General features: G+C 33.4%; 1 protein-coding gene across 5 annotated transcripts in view; it reads right to left on the reverse strand.

Annotated features, from left to right (window-relative positions):
• CD96 (CD96 molecule) overlaps positions 1-16,477 on the reverse strand; it is an 83,499-nt gene that overhangs the window by 63,303 nt on the left and 3,719 nt on the right. For all 5 annotated transcript variants that reach the window (XR_001597528.2, XM_016149967.2, XM_016149954.2 and 2 more), the window contains exon 3: positions 6,863-6,987. Coding sequence is in view for 4 of the 5 variants with exons in the window: in XM_016149967.2 (XP_016005453.1) it covers positions 6,863-6,987 (125 nt within the window). In the remaining variant the exon portion in view is untranslated. The remainder of the gene's footprint in view (positions 1-6,862; positions 6,988-16,477) is intronic.

Raw genomic sequence — 16,477 nt, forward strand, 5'->3', positions numbered from 1 at the left:
ACGTAGAGTCTTTATTCTTGCCTTTTTTCCTCTTCTCGTTTTTTTAAAAAAAATTTTTGACACCTTTTTTTTAATAGTAACAAATATTTGTAGAACTTCCTGGGACTTTCGACTTGATGAATCTTTATGATTTAATGAGAAATGTAGATTGAATTAGCTAACCTATGCTAGTCCTGACACTTAGTAGATGTGCAACAAATACAAACTCACTGTCCTCCAGCTTCACTGCTGATCGACCAGCTACCTGATGAGCATTCATTACCTGCTTGACTAAATTGAGGAATTATAGAGAGTAATAAAACTAACCCTTTAGAGATTAGTTTTTAATACATGCTGAGTAAAGGCATGTGCTAAATTACTTAGTTGCATTATCTTATTTATATCTAACTATAATACCAAGATGTCAATACTATAATGATCCCCTTTTAAAGATGATGGGACTAAAACTTAAGTTAGATGACATATCTATAACATGACTTCTGAGACAAAAGGAAAATCGCGTGCCCCTATACACATCTATCAAAATATCCTAAAATATTTTGACCAAGCGGTAAAGCTAACAGAAACTCTACAATTAAAACTTAAAAAAAAAAAAAAAAAAAGACTGCATAAAGTCTGCATTGCTCTATCTGTTCTCCTCTGTCAACTTTTATACATGTGCCCATGGAGAACATCAGGCCATGAAGACCCAGGAACCACAGGCTGATTGAAAACTACTGTTCCTTGAACAGTATAGTAGGGTGTCAAAACAAACTAACAACAGGCTTCCTTTTTTTAAAATGTCGGAATTTTATTCATTATGGATTTTCTCTAAATTTTCATTTTTAAAAATATTTTATTAATGTCCATACCTATGTATTGTTTTTTGTTTTGTTTTGTTTTGTTTTGTTTTGTTTTTTGCCACTCTCTTAAATTATGCACTGAAGGTGAGGGCTTTACTCACCCTATTCCTAAGTCTTAGGTTACACAGCTAGTATAAGGTAAAACCAGAACTTGAAAACAATAATTTCCTTCCCAAATTCATGTTGTTAATGACCTTGCTATATACGGCCTCACAAAAATAGTAGAATGAACAATTCTTGCCCTTTCTGCTTAGAGTCTATTTGAGGAGAAGAAGGAATTTATGAGAAAAGCAAATACAAAATCAGACCCATAAAAGAGAAATAGATGCATATTTAAGTTACATACAGGTATTGAGTAAACTAATTTGCATTACAAGAGCTGGGTCGGGTCATAAATCATGATTACTTCTTCCCTATGTTCATTAAAGACCTCACAAACCTGAAAATACGTGGTGGAAGCCTTCGTTATTTTGTTTTTGTTTTTGTTTTTGTTTTTTTTTAGAAGCAGAATTTTCAATCTAGAAAAGGGGCCTTGGCACTATTTGATTTAGTGACATTATTATCTCTGAGATGGGCCAAGCTTCATGTTAGAGCTGGCTGTGTTGACTGACCACAGCACATGGCAAGTGTTGAGTGTACAGAACTCATTCAATAAATTCTGTTAACTGTATTGATTGCTACTTCTTTATCTACAAACTGCTTCCTATCTTCAAATTTCCTCCATTTATTCCCCAACCATTCAGTGCTATTAAAGCAGCTGCTTGCAAAGCTCTTCGCATCCACTTTGTAAACCAGAACGATATTTTTCTAATCATCGAAATTGGTTGTCAATACTTTGTAGATTGGATAGCACTTTAATTTTGATTATGGTAAAGACAATTAAAGTCAGCTGTCACCAGGTAGAAGGTAATAGTTTTGTTTTCTGAATAGCGAGGCTTTCAGGGATGGGACATCAGCATTGTTTATAGCACCACTTCATTTTCTGTTTAAGTATAAAACATTGTAAATACTAAAGAAGAATATATTGAAAGATACGTTTAGAGATAAACTTTTAATTGTTCATTTGTTTGGTTTTAGGATGTTAACTTTCCTTATTTTTATTTTTACTTATTTTTATTTTTCAATTATTCTTGACATTTAATATTATAATAGCTTTGGGTATACAGCATAGTAGTTAGATATTTTTATAAATTACAAAGTGATCCCCCTGGTTAGTCTAGTCCGCACCTGGCGCCATACATAGTTATGAAAATATTATTGACTGTATTCCCTATGCTGTACTTAAATCTCTGTGACTATTTTGTAAGTGCCATACTTTATCATTAGCAAATTATCTTCTTTCATTCAGTAGGTTGTCTTTTAGTTTTGTTGATGGTTTCCTTTGCTGTGAAAAAACTTTAGTTTAATGTAGTCCCATTAGTTTATTTTTTCTTTTGTTTCTGTTGCCCAAAGAGATACATTAAAAAATATTCATCCACTAAAGGGTTAACATCTAACATTTATAAAGAACTCATGAAACCTAATACCAAAAAAAAGAAATCCAATTGAAAAATGGGCAGAGGACCTGAATAGACATTTCTTCAAAGAGGACCTATAGATGGCCAATAGACATGAAAGGATGCTCACTGTCACTAATCCTCAGAGAAATGTATCTGTCAGATGGCTATCATCAGTAAATCAACAAACAATAAGTGTTGATGAGGAAATGAAGGAAAGGGAACCCTCATGTACTGTTGTTGGGATTGCAAATTGGTACAGTCACTATGGAAAAAAGTTTGGAGGTTCCTTGAAAAATCAAAAATAGAACTACCTTATGACCAGGAATTCCACTTCTGGGTATTTATCTAAAGAAATCCAAAATGCTAATTCAAAAAGATGATATGTATCCCTATGTTCATTGCAGCATTATTTACAATAGCTAAGATATGGAAACAACCTAAGTGTCTATTAATAGACAATTGAATAAAGAAGGTATGGTACTTCCATGCAATGGACTATTACCCAGTTATAAAAAGGAAAGAAATCTTACCATTTGTGACAACACGGATAGACCTAGAGAGTATTATGCTAAGTGAAATAAGTCAGACAAAGAGAGGCAAAAACCATATAATTCGCTTATATGTGGAATCTAAAGAACAGAACAGAAACAAAACAGAAACAGACTCATAGATGCAGAGAACAAACTGATGGTTGGCAGATGGGAGAGGGGTTGGGGGCTGAATGAAAAGGTGAAGAGATTAAGAAGTACAAATTGGGAGTTACAAAATAGTCACAGGGATATAAAGTAGAGCATAGGGAATGCGGTCAATAATGTTGTAATAACTATGTATGGTGACAAGTGGGTACTAGACTTATTGGGAGAACCACTTTGTAAATTATAGAAATGTCTAATCACTGTGCTGCACACCTGAAACTAATATAATATTGAATGCCAACTGTCATTGAAAATAAAAATAAAAAAGAAAAGTAACATACTCAAAGCAAAATAGGTAAATAAAATAAATTTTTATCTATAAATGTATCCTTCCAATATTTTGTTCTTTGATATTTATATAAAACAACACAAATATTAAAGAAAATTATATTGAAAAGAAAGATGTTTATAAAAATTTAAAGAAATATAAGCATCTAAGCTCTAGTTATATGCCTTTATCACTAATATTGAACTATTTGCTGAAATATTCCTCTCCTTGCCATGATTTTAAAGAGAAAAATTATGAGTTTCTCTTTATTCACAAACTTTAGGAAAAACATTTTCTCAACAACCCCCTCCCATACCAACTTGTACTCATATGTCCCAAGATCTTGATGTTATCTCCTGGCCAATTTGTTCTTTAATTATTCAGCTCAAATGTTATTTTTGAAAGAAGCTTTCTTGGGTCCATCTAGTCAGAATCAAACTATTTCCCCTATATTTTTTACATTTTTATCAAAATTTTACTTTATAACAGGAAATATGTCCAGTACAGTTTGTTTTTCTGAAGGTCACAGCACTCAAAACAGATTCACATATGTTTATTAGATCGAATTGAAATTTATACTGTGGAAAATCAGGACACTAGTTTGGAATGAAAACAGAATATTAGAATGTATATAGAAGCTCACAGAATTTCTCTGATGACTATTGCATGTTTGTGCCCCAGGATATAAAATAAGAAAAAAGATCACTTCTCCTTTATCTATCAACTGCATTCCATCTAAACACACTTATATTCTGTACTTTCTTATACATCACCCCACCATTCGCATGGACCCTCATTGTCCATTGAAGGATTAACCCTGTGCATTTACTCCATGAACACATTTAACACAGCCTTAGTATGGGGTCAGATACACATACCAAATAATTTTCTAATGATAACCGAGGATCCTAATAATAACCTTTTTCCATGAGGGTCATAAACTGAATTAATTAGATTTTATAAAATTCCACCTACAAGAAGATATGGCTTTTGATTTCCAGTGACTTAGATTAAAATAATTTCAGTTTGTAAAATTGTTTCCAGGATTTAAGACGAGCTTGAAGTGGAAGCATGTGCAGCTTCTCAGAGTTACTGAATTCAGTATAGCAGGTTTTTGCCTTCCTGAGTTCATCTTCACTATCATCTCTACTTTTTAACCTTTTTCTAAAAGCCACAGTATATCATGGTTGTGAGAACAATTGACTTATCATTATAATTATTATTGCTAGTTTAACAAGATACTAAAAATCTAAAATAGGGATTTGAGAGGATATTTATGTCCTCTGCAGACCTATAACAGTTATGACATGAAGAGCTTCAGTTTATTTCTTAATATGAGGAAATGAGATAATTTCATATCAGACTTGCTGAATCCCACAGGCACCAAGAGTGTGGAGCACAGATGTAAATCAGGGGAGCAAATAGATTTTGACATTTAAAAAGGGAATGCACAGTAGGAATTTAATCAGCACATTTCCTAATACAATATTCCCTTTGAAGATAAGTTTCTTTCAAAAAGGTTCCTCAAGTTGTCTGCATGGTGATGCATTCTTTAAAGTGACAGAATGGCTTGAGGTTCTAACAAGTTTAGGATCACTCTCTCAGCATGTGACCTTAGGTGCACTTTCTCTGCCTCTCATTTATTCTAAATGTCCTGGCAGAATCCAAAGATAGTGTCTATTTAGCCTTCTCAGTTTCTTTAAAGAAAACTACTAGATAAAGATGCCTTATCAGTTATCTACTCACTGATACTTGATGAACTGCTACTCATTAACAATCAAACAGCCAGCATCAATTTAGTAACCATCAATTTAATACAAGGACAACGTACAGGGCTGTGGGGGAAAAAGACAAAGATAAACAGATGCCTTCAATTATTTACTGAGTGCCATGTTCTAGGCACCATATCAAATGCTAGGAATTTTTGAAGCGAGTGATGCAGCTTTTTGCTCTGGAGAAGCTCAGAATCATACAAAAGACACAGGTCAAGTAGAAGGCTTTACATTTGTTTGGAAAAACGAATTATACGCCTTTAAGATAAATACTACAGATCAACTTATTAGCCTACAAAAGTCTCCACAGTAAAGTTTTATTAAACTTTATTAGAATTTATTATTATTAAATTTTATTATGCCATTCATATTTGAATTTATGAAAATTAGAGTGAAAACTTTTTAACTATTGATGGAAACTATTAAAAATGTAAATAAGGTACAGAAAGTTTATTTCTATAACTGTAATGTTAGTATAGTGGGTTTCTGCCCTCCTAAGATCATTTCCATTATAATTTTTCCAAGAACCACACTGTATCACATTTGTTAAGAAAAATGGACTTATACTAACAAGAGGCATAATATTCAGAAAACCTACATTTTAGAAAACAACCCTATGAAGGGAAAAGAATGTTTTCTGACAGATGACAAAGAGATATTGTAGACTTTAGAACAGTTTGAAAATGTTATTTTAGAATATTTTTTTTTCATACTACTGACCAAAAAAAAAAAAATCTAGATAAGGAAAAATTATCAATAGGGTATTTTTTAAGGCCCACTTGCGAGTCAGTTATATTGGATTTGCCACCGACTCAGAGGAATCACTTTATGTGAAAGGTCTAGTTTCCAGGATAGTCCATAAAAATCTAAGAAACTTATAATACAAATGATAAATCTTGGAAATACAGTATTTTATAAACTGTAGCACCTGCTACATTGATAGAAATCAATGAATTATGCAGAATTTTAAAATTTTGTGTTTTTATTGTAATGACTATCTAAAATTTAACCATATTCTGGATCACCTAAATGAACATCCTTTTATATAATTCTTGAAATTGTGTTTATAATTATCTTTATAATTCTATTAGTCTTGTGTTATCATTTGATTTAACAGTATTAGAGGTCTACTATACATACTGACTAATACCTGGCTGCCATTTGGTTGGCTTACCTTGGGAAATTTCTCATAAAAATCCAAAATTTCTGGGTTATTTTTTAAATTCAGAAAACATGGCAACTGTGGGCCTGCCACTCCCTGTGGCAGTAATAGAGCCACGTAATGGCTTTTTGTAACATAGGTTCTGTTTCTCTCATGTGCGTTTTCCATTTATTTTGTAAGCATTAGAGTTTGTGTTTTCCCATTTAAAGCATTGTTGTATATTTTTTCCAGGATGCAGTAGTTAGGGTTCCAGCAAAAGGGAGTCTATCTCTTAGCATATATTGTTTATAAAACAAATATTTGTGAGTAGGGGCTTCTGTTAGATGTTGCTCCCCTCCAGAGCAAGCATCCCACTCTTTTCTGTAGTCATGGTTCGGTATGTAGCTTAAAATAGAAACTAATCTTTAGAAATTAATTTCTAAATTAGCACATTTGTAGAGCCAGAGACTATTGAGTTAGAGGAAATCCTAGCGGTCCCCCTCTCAGTCCCTGGCCATTCTCCGAACTTCCACATAATGCTTGCTTCTCATCCAGTGTGCTTCCCTATTATTATTTGTTATTCATTTTTACTGCATTAATATTTAAAGATCATTGCAGTTATTCACTGAAAAGGGCAACACTTACCACCAACCATGCAAAGGTGAACTCAGATGAAATTTCTGAGGAGATATTTTGAAAGCATGGTATTTCCAGAGTATCATTTATCTCTATTTCTATTGTATTGTTGCTTCTCCATTCATCCTGTATAACTGTAACAAAACATAAGGTGGAAAAGACATGGATCTGTGGCTGGTTTATAAGGTGCTTTTTTTCAAAGAAATGAGAATAGTTTAAGTATAAAGATTCATGTATCCTCAGAGTATACCTGTGAAGTAAAGAAGCAAAACCCCACTATGGTCCTAATCGTATAAATGGCAAAACAGAGTCACCGAGAAGCACAGAGTTGCTTATCACTAAAAAATTATTGGGAATCTATCCTTAGAATCCAGCTCAAAATGTGGCGTGTTCCTTTGCTTTACCCCCAAATTAGTGCTTTAGTTGTTAGATCATATTTCCTTAATCAAATAGAATATAAAATTTTATAACCTAGCTGCTAATTATCTTTTCAGAATTTTTAGTAAACTATTTTTTTTTTAAGTCTGTGAACCTAAAACAGCAAAATTGAGCGGAAAACACAGAGAGTTCCCACATAACCCTTGACACCATGCTTGCTGCCTCCCTCAGTATTAGCTTCCCTGACCACACTGGTCACACCGGTACATTTGTTATAATCGATGAACCTACACTGACATGTCATTAGCACCCAAAATGCATAGTTTATTTACATTAAGTTTCACTCTTGGTTCTGTACATTCTGAAGTTTTGACAAATGTATACTGATATGTGTCCACCATTGCAATATCATACAGAATAATTTCCCTGCCCTAAAAATCGTCTGTGCTCTGTCTATCCATCCCTCCCTCCCACAAACTCTTGACAACCAACTGATCTTTTTACTGTTTTCATAATTTTCTCTATAGGGCTTATAAACATTCTTTCATAGAAGGAATGATACTAAAAATGTATATAAGGAAACTGAGGAATTAATGAACACTTTTCATTTTTTAAAGTGATATGATATAAATATCTGTTCTCTAGTCTTTGGGGGGATAGTTTTATATATATATATTTATACATATATGTGTATGTATGAATGTTTATATGTGTATATGTATATGTACATTCATCCATTTGTAACTAAACTATAATAACATCAAATAATAATTTTTAAGTGGAAACAACTCTATCATCCAAATATCCTGAAAATCTTATTTTCATTTTTCCCTAAATCTTGTTTGCATGTGTTTTTTTATGTTTTGCAATTACATGAAACAACAAATGTTACCAACATTTGTACTTAACAATGTTTTGCATGATTCTTAAACTGTTTGTGGTTGACAGTTTTAGAGGCTTAATGTCATCCATCATGTATACCCATCATCATTTGTTTAGTCACTTCCAATTACTGAATTGTTTTGTTCTTTCGGTTTGGGTTTTTACTTTGTTTAAACTATTAGAATCTATGTAGCAAAGACCATCTTTATACTAATAGCTTTCATCTGACCATTCAACTAATTAAGTAAAATTCCCAGAAGTATGATTAATGGATCATGGAATATGAATATTCTTCTTATTATTAATAGTATCTGTGTGTGTATATATATATATTTTTAAGTGGAATATTTCTCAGCTTGAGATTGTTATACCTAGCTTTTAGAACTTTGTTACATTTTAACCTCTCATCAGTTTTAGCTATCCTCTTTACTGATAAGTCTTTCCTCCTCTTACCCTTAATTAAAACAAGCCTTCCTATTAGGGCACACCTTCTTGGCATCATTCTCAAATAGTGGTTGTTTATTTTCCTATATTCTTATTTCTTCATGATCAGGAGGTGGGGTCAGTGACTTCCTTGCTCTCCATTGATGCTTCCAACTATTACTTTATCCCCACGATTTAAAAAAAAAAAAAAAAAAAAAGCACTGTCCTTAATGGTTAAAGGCATTTAGCTATAACAGTACTTCCAAATGGAGTTATTTGTATACCACCATCATGTTTTTTTTTTCTATATTTACATACCACCATCACTACTATTTAATTTTATACTTTAAATTATTGTAATTGTTTATTAACATAAATTTATTTTAGATAGAGACTTATCTAGGCACTAATATTTGTGTAGTCCATGAAATCCACTTGATATGTTAATTATATTTTAATGTACATTATCCAAACATATGAGTATTGAATTTTTGTAAAGTTTGTCCAGATTCTGAGATTGTCATTAAAGAATTAAGAATATATCAAAAATAATAAATTAAAAATATAATGTCAGAAATTGAGAACTAATATGATGGGATTAAAAATTTATTGGACATCACAAAAGGTAGATTCATGAGTTGAAAAATAAGTCAATAGAAAATTTCTAAAGTGAACCACTTTAGAAAAAAGTGGAAAATATAGAAAAACATTAGGGATATATATTAATTAAAAAGCATGCAAGTGCTAGAAATAACATGATTGAATTTCTATACAACCTAGAAATGGGGAAAACTTTTCTTAAGTATGACTCAGAATCAGAACCAATAACAAAAAAAAAAGAGTGATAAGTTTTATTTCATAAAAGCAAGTTGTATTCTGTACTGGAAACAATGTCATAAGAAAGTAAGGATAGATGACAAACTAGGAAATATTTGCAACTTACATGACAAAGGGTTAATAGCTTTTATATACAGGGCACTTGCAGCATAAAGATAATAACCGTAATGAATTCAAACTCATTAATATGTTTAAATTCGTGTGAATGCATGATACTTATTGCCACTTAAAAGTAAGAGTGAACCAATTCATCTTAAATCTGGTAAAAGGAAGGCATTAAGAATCAATTCCACTTTTCTGTTAAAAACTGTTCATCTAGTAAATAATTTTTTGATGAGAAGAATTTTGTCTTTATAGAAATACTTCAGCTAACGAAAGAATAATAGAAATAGAACATCACTATTTGGCAACCCATAACGAACTAATGAATCTCAGTAATACTCATCTGTGGCTGTTTATAATACACAGCCAGACATATGTCTCTGAAGTAACTATACAACATCATCTATGAAGTACTCATGTCAAAAAATAAAAACAACAACAACAAAAATCTTAATGTAATCAAATGTCTGTACATAATTAAAAGATGAAAGAGGAACATGAAAATAATATGGGAATGTAAGAGCAAAATCCAGGCTATGGTTAATTCTACAGGACAAATAAACAAGTTTACTCAAAGAATATACTGCAAAAGAAAAATAAGAAATGTCAGATAGCCTTCAGGTTTAAAAATATTTATTAAATGATCACAATAAATTGAGTTTGTCTGGATCCTAACTCGAACAAAATGTAAAAATAAAAATTATGAGGCCAACTGGATATTTGATGACATTAAGAACCTACTACTTTTATTAATTCTGGCAGTGGTTTTATGGCTGTATATTTTTTACTACATTCTTATGTTTTTAAGATTCATTCGAAAATGAATAGGATGCCTTGGATTTTCTTCAAAATAATCTAACAGGGAAGAAGTTGATAAGGGTTTAAATGAAATGAGATTGTCTATGAGTTGATAATTTTTGAAGTTGTATGTTTGGTACATGAGAGCTCATGATGCTGTTCAATATAACTTTGTATTTGTTTGAAATTTTTCTCAATTAGAGGCTTTTAAGTTCTTTTCATGAATCACCTAAAACCATCTTAAGTACTGCTATAACACACTGTGAGAAGTACAATTCCTCTTTTCCCCAATTATTTTCTAAGCCAAAGGTTGTAAAACTGTGGCCTGTGGGCCAAATTTGTTTTGCTGTCTGAATTTGTAAGTAAAGTTCTATTGAAAAACAGCCAGACCCAATCACTTACATATTGTCTATAAGTGCTTTTATGCTATGAAGGCAGAGTTGAATAGTTGTGACAGAGATTGTGTGGACTACAAAGCCTAAAATATTTACTATCTAGCCCTTCAGAAAAAAAGTTTAAGGACTTTTGCTCTAATCTTCCAATCATCATCCATTATTCTTTGAAGAGGTCGATACCTAGATTGCAATCCCCTTACCCAACCCAAACTCTGATATAATCCTGAGTGATTTCAATGACCATGCAGATGACCTATCTAATATCTGGCCTCTTAGTTCTTCTCATTTTCATCTCCACTAACCGTCCCCGCTCAATTTCAGCCATTCACTCTTACAATCACATCTTGGACCTATCGCCATGCATACTTGCTCCACCTACAAAAGTCACTAATTCAAACTTATAAACACCCTTTCCTTCAGTTTGTTTGTGCAAGTAGTGCCATCTCCTCTATTCCATCTCTGTTAGTACCATCTTGACTAGTCTCATCTCTCTACTTTCTCCCATTCTAATACCTCAAATCCTTTGGCTCAATGTTTGCTGTTTATTTTTCTACCAGTCGAAAGAGAATCGAACTGTAGTAGACTCCAACTATTTACTTTGGAATGCCTTGACTCATTGCCAGGCACTGGTGGTGAAAGCCATAGTGCAAATGGATTTTGCTACACTTCCATGCCATAACCAAATAAATGGTGAACACTGACCAAAAATCCAGATACATCTACATAGTGAACTCATTTTCTCTCTATCCATAAAAAATAGCGCAATTCTCCATTCTTTTTTTTTTTTTTTGAAGACTCCTTCTTTATCCAAGGATGGTTTTGTTTGCCATATTAGAAAAGATATAGAAGATGACACCTCCTTTATTGTATGCACTCACCCTATTTTCTCTCCTGTTCTAAAAAACAAAACAAAACAAAAAAACTATCCTTTTTTTTCCATTTAAGGATAATCCTACTATTGATGTTGTAGATATCATTACCTCCATCTTCTCAGAAACTGCTCAGTGTATATATTTTACTTTATCTATGGTATATTTAGCAACTCTTTCAACTATATCCTGCCCATTGGCTTTAAAGTATAGTCAAGTGTCTTGCATTAATTTAAACCACCACCACCACCACCACCACCACCACCACCCTCATGAAAACCCTCATTTGAGCACTCATATCCTTCCCATTATTACTGACAAATTTCTTAGAAATTGTGTCAGCATTTGCTGTCTTCATTTCTTTAATTCCTCCTCATGCCTCATCTACCATCAGTCTTCCAACTCCATAACATCACAAAAACATTTATTAAGATGATCAATAAATTCTGTGTTCCTAAATACAATCCAATAACAATTTTGTCCACTCAGAACATCGTAATCAAAGGCTACTCCCTTTATGAAGTAATATTTTCATTCTAAGTTTTTATAACCCAACTCTCTCTGATTTTACTACTGTCTCTTTAGTTACTGTTCTATACCTTCTGGACATTCATTTTCACCATCCATCACCATAGACTTTTCTCACTTTATTTTTTTCTCCCTAGATGATTTTTTTCACTCTCAGACCTTCAGTTAGCACCACACTCACATGGCTCACCAATTTGTGTCTTCAGCTTGACTCTCTCTCCTAGATCAGAAATTGTATATCTAGTTGTCACTCGAAATTTCCTGTATATTTCAACATCGTGTCTAATTCAACATGCACAAAGTGAAATTCACAATAATCCTTGCATAATCTCATCATCTTCTAGTGTTTCCTAGCACAATGAGTAATGCCCCCATTTTATTCTGTTTCACAAATTTGATACCAAAGCATCATTCTTGACAGTGCTTTCTATTCCTCACTCCACATATGCAATCCACCACCAAATCCTATAGTTTGAATCTCCTCAACATGTTTCTAATATGAACATTCCTCTCCATCTGCCTCACTGCCATTTTTCTCAATGTTACCAGTATCTCTCACCTAGATTTCTGTCCTTGTCCCTAACTATCTTCTCTGTCCCTCTCCAATCCATTTTCTATACTTTGGCCACAATATTCTTTTTACAATAAAAAAACAAAACAACTAGTTTTCAATTAGTTTCCACAATTTTTAGAATAAAAACAAAACTTAACCAGATTAATCAGTTTCTCTAGCCCCATCTTTAACTTCTTCCCTTCTAATCTTTTGCTCTTTTTAAAAGCCATACCTTTTTAAAATTCATTGACAAAATGAAAGGCAATCTAACAAGTGGGAGAAAATATTTGTAAATCATATATCTGATAAGGGGTCACTATTCAAAATACATAAAGAACTAATACTACTCATACAGTTTCCATATCTTTATCCTATCACTGAGTCTTTGCATGTCCATTTCCCTGTAAAGCTGTGTTTCCCACCTTCACCTGGTTAATGCCTACTCAAGCATCACTTTTCCAGGAAACCATTCTTGAATTTTCTATTATACCCTCTGATAACACTGTCTACTTTACTTTCTAACTGAAGAACACCTCTCACTGTTGCAATTTGACGCTCATTTGCTTATTTGATTATTGTCTGTCTCTTTCCACTGGAGTTTCTGATTCCTGAGGGCAGAGTCATGTTTATATAGCATACCACTTGATCTCTCACGTCTAGCACTATAAGCACTTAAAAATATTTGGATAAAAACCAAATACAAGAATTTAAGAAGAGTCAATATTCTAGTTCAAGAACAAACTATGCTATAAAAACTGATACATAAATTGATGGAATAGAATAGAGTCCAGAAATAAACTCACACATATGCAATCAATTAATTTACAAAAAGGAAGCCAAGAATATTCAATGAGAAAAAGACAGTTTCTTCAATGGTGTTGGAAAAACTGAATGGCAAAAAAATGAAACTGGACCCCTATCTTATACCATGCCCAAAAATCAACACAAGATGGATTAAAAACTTGAATTTAAGACCTAAAACCATAAATTTCTAGAAGAAGACATAGGGAATCATCTCCTTGGCATTGGTCTTGGCAATTATTATTATTATCGTTTTCATATTTGACACCAAAAGCAAAGGTAAATAAAGGGAAAATCAACAAGTGGAAGTATATCAAACTAAAAAGCTTCTGTACAGCAAAGAAAATTATCAACAAAATGAAAAGGCAACCTACTGAATGGGAGAAAATATTTGCAAATTATATATCTGATTTGATAACCCCTTATATAGGGCTTTGAAATGGCAATTGCCTCATCTGAATGAATCGTCTACCCCTTAGCTCTATGCCAGGCTTACATTTTTGGTCATTCTGTGATGAAGGATTTTTTTTTTCCCTTTCTGTTTTGCTCTTTTCTATTTTGCTCCCTTCATACTCAAATACACAATATCAACACCACTTCCTTAACACCGAGGCCATTGTTTTTCATTGATTCAGTTGACTGGCAGCAAAGTTATAATCAGAAGACTGGGAATCTTCTTTTCTTCTTCTCGGGGCTAAAAACAGACAAAGGGAAACAGAAAAGGAGAAGAGAAGCCCAAAAGGGAGGAAGAGGCGAGGGAGAGGAGAGAAGAAACGAAGAAGAAGAGGGAGAAGAAGAGAAGAAGAAGAGGAAGAAGAGGAGGAGGAGGAGGAGGAGGAGGAGGAGGGGAGGAGGAGAGGAGGAGAGGAGGAGGAGAAGAGGAGAAGGAGGAGAAGAAGAAGAAAAGGAAGAGAGGAAGGAGGAGGAGAGGAGGAGGAGGAGGAGGAGGTAGGCGGAGGAGGAGGAAGAAGGAGTGAGGAGAAGGAAGAAGGAAGAGAAGTAAGGCAGCAGACGAACGAAGAAAAGAGGAGGCGGAGGAGGCGGAGGCGAGGAGGAGGAGGCGGAGGCGGAGGAGGAGGCGGAGGAGGAGGAGGACGAATGGAGGTATAATGAGCAGGAGGCAATCATACTAAGAAGACCTCAATAAGCCAGAAGGAGGATTGAGGGGAGGCGTCGTAGACATGATTATGTCTGGACGTCATGCACGAATACTCACTCCATACTAATAATACTCCTACACCTCCTCCTCCTCCTCCTCCTCCTCCTCCTCCTCTTCTTCTTCTTCTTCTTCTTCTTCTTCTTCTTCTTCTTCTTCTTCTTTTTCAAGGGTATAGCAAAGTGGTTAGACATTTACATAATTTACAAAGTGTTCCCCATCCCCAATTTGATAAGGGTAGTACCCACTTGGCATTATACATAGTTATTACAATATCATTGACGATATTCCATATGCTGTACTTTACATCTCCTTGACTATTTCGAAACTACCAGTTTGTACTTTTTAATCCCTTCACCTTTTTCACCCATGCCCCCAACTCTCTTCCCATCTGGCAAATATCAGTTTATTCTCTGTATCTATTAGTCTGTTTCTGTTTTGTTGTTTATTTTTATTTTTATTCTTTTTAGATTCCACATATAAGTAAAATCATATGGTATTTGTCTTATCCTGTTTGAGTTATTTTACTTAGCATAATACCTTTCGGGTCCATCCATGTTGTCATAAAAAGTAAAATTTCATTCTTTTTTATGACTGAATAATATTGCATTGTGTGTGTGTGTGCGTGTGTGTGTGTGTGTGTGTATAGCATTGTGTGTGTATATATATATATTGCATTGTGTGTGAGTGTGTGTGTGTATACATATATATATGTATATATATATATGTATATATATACACCACATCTTCTTTATCCAATTGAGAAGACTAGGAATTTTCCAACCCCACAGGATACAGACATAGCTTCTGTCTCTCTGTTGATTTGCAGTTTTTAGTAGCTACAAATTTTGTTTCTGAGGTTGTCCTTTATTTTAAAAAACACACATTCCTTAAAAGCAACACCACTCTTCTTTCTGGATAACACACTACCATTTCTCCACTGTTGTCTTCATGTTGAAAATATAGCCTATTCCATATAGGATACTCATCCTATTTCCTATAGGGTATATCAAACCATGTTGCCAGTTCTCGGTAGAGTCCTCAGATATATAATATTATGGTTTACCAATCTAGGCAGAAGTTACAAAATTTATGTCTAAAGCCAAGGTCAATGTGTACTTGTGCTAATGTATGTCAAATGTCCTATTGGGTTCCAAATTAAGCAAGTATAAAAAGAGAGGGAGGATAACTCATTTTTAATAAGAACTGAGAAATAGAATTCATTCATTCTTATATTACTATTTTTAATAAAAACTACCATTTACCAAACTCTTTTCCTTTGGTAGGAACTATGCTAAGTGTTTTACACAGATTATCTCATTTAATCATGAAAATAATGGTATATATGAAGGGGGTATTACATTATCTGTATTTGTTACATAAGGAAACCTGAGCTTAGAGACTTAAAATAACTTGGCAAAGATTACATATATGTGTGTGTATATATGTATGTATATGTGTATGTATGTATATATGTATGTAAATACAGATATGTGATTATATATATATGATTATGTATGTATATATACACACACACTCAAAGATGATATATACACACACACAAAATGACAGAAACAACATTCAAATCTGGGCCACCTGACCCCAAAGTTGTAAAGCTAACCATTGTTCTATACAGCTCTCTTTATTTCTCTCTATTCAACCCAACCCCACCCCATCCTCAATTAAATTCGAAATTTTTTTTTTCTAGAAAACAGTGATAGGAGTAGGGCATTTTAAGGTGGGGATGGAGAAGGTCTTGGTCCACAGGAGTACTGTTCTAATACCATGGTCTTATCTCTTGACAAGAAATGAAGAGGAGATAATAAATCCATACCTACTAGCCCTGCACAGCTCTATGCTCCCTTAGCATATCCTTCCTGAGTTATTTTTTGTTGTTATTCT

The sequence above is a fragment of the Rousettus aegyptiacus genome, unplaced genomic scaffold, assembly GCF_014176215.1.
Source record: "Rousettus aegyptiacus isolate mRouAeg1 unplaced genomic scaffold, mRouAeg1.p scaffold_m13_p_4, whole genome shotgun sequence".
In the NCBI taxonomy this organism is placed as follows: domain Eukaryota; kingdom Metazoa; phylum Chordata; class Mammalia; order Chiroptera; family Pteropodidae; genus Rousettus; species Rousettus aegyptiacus.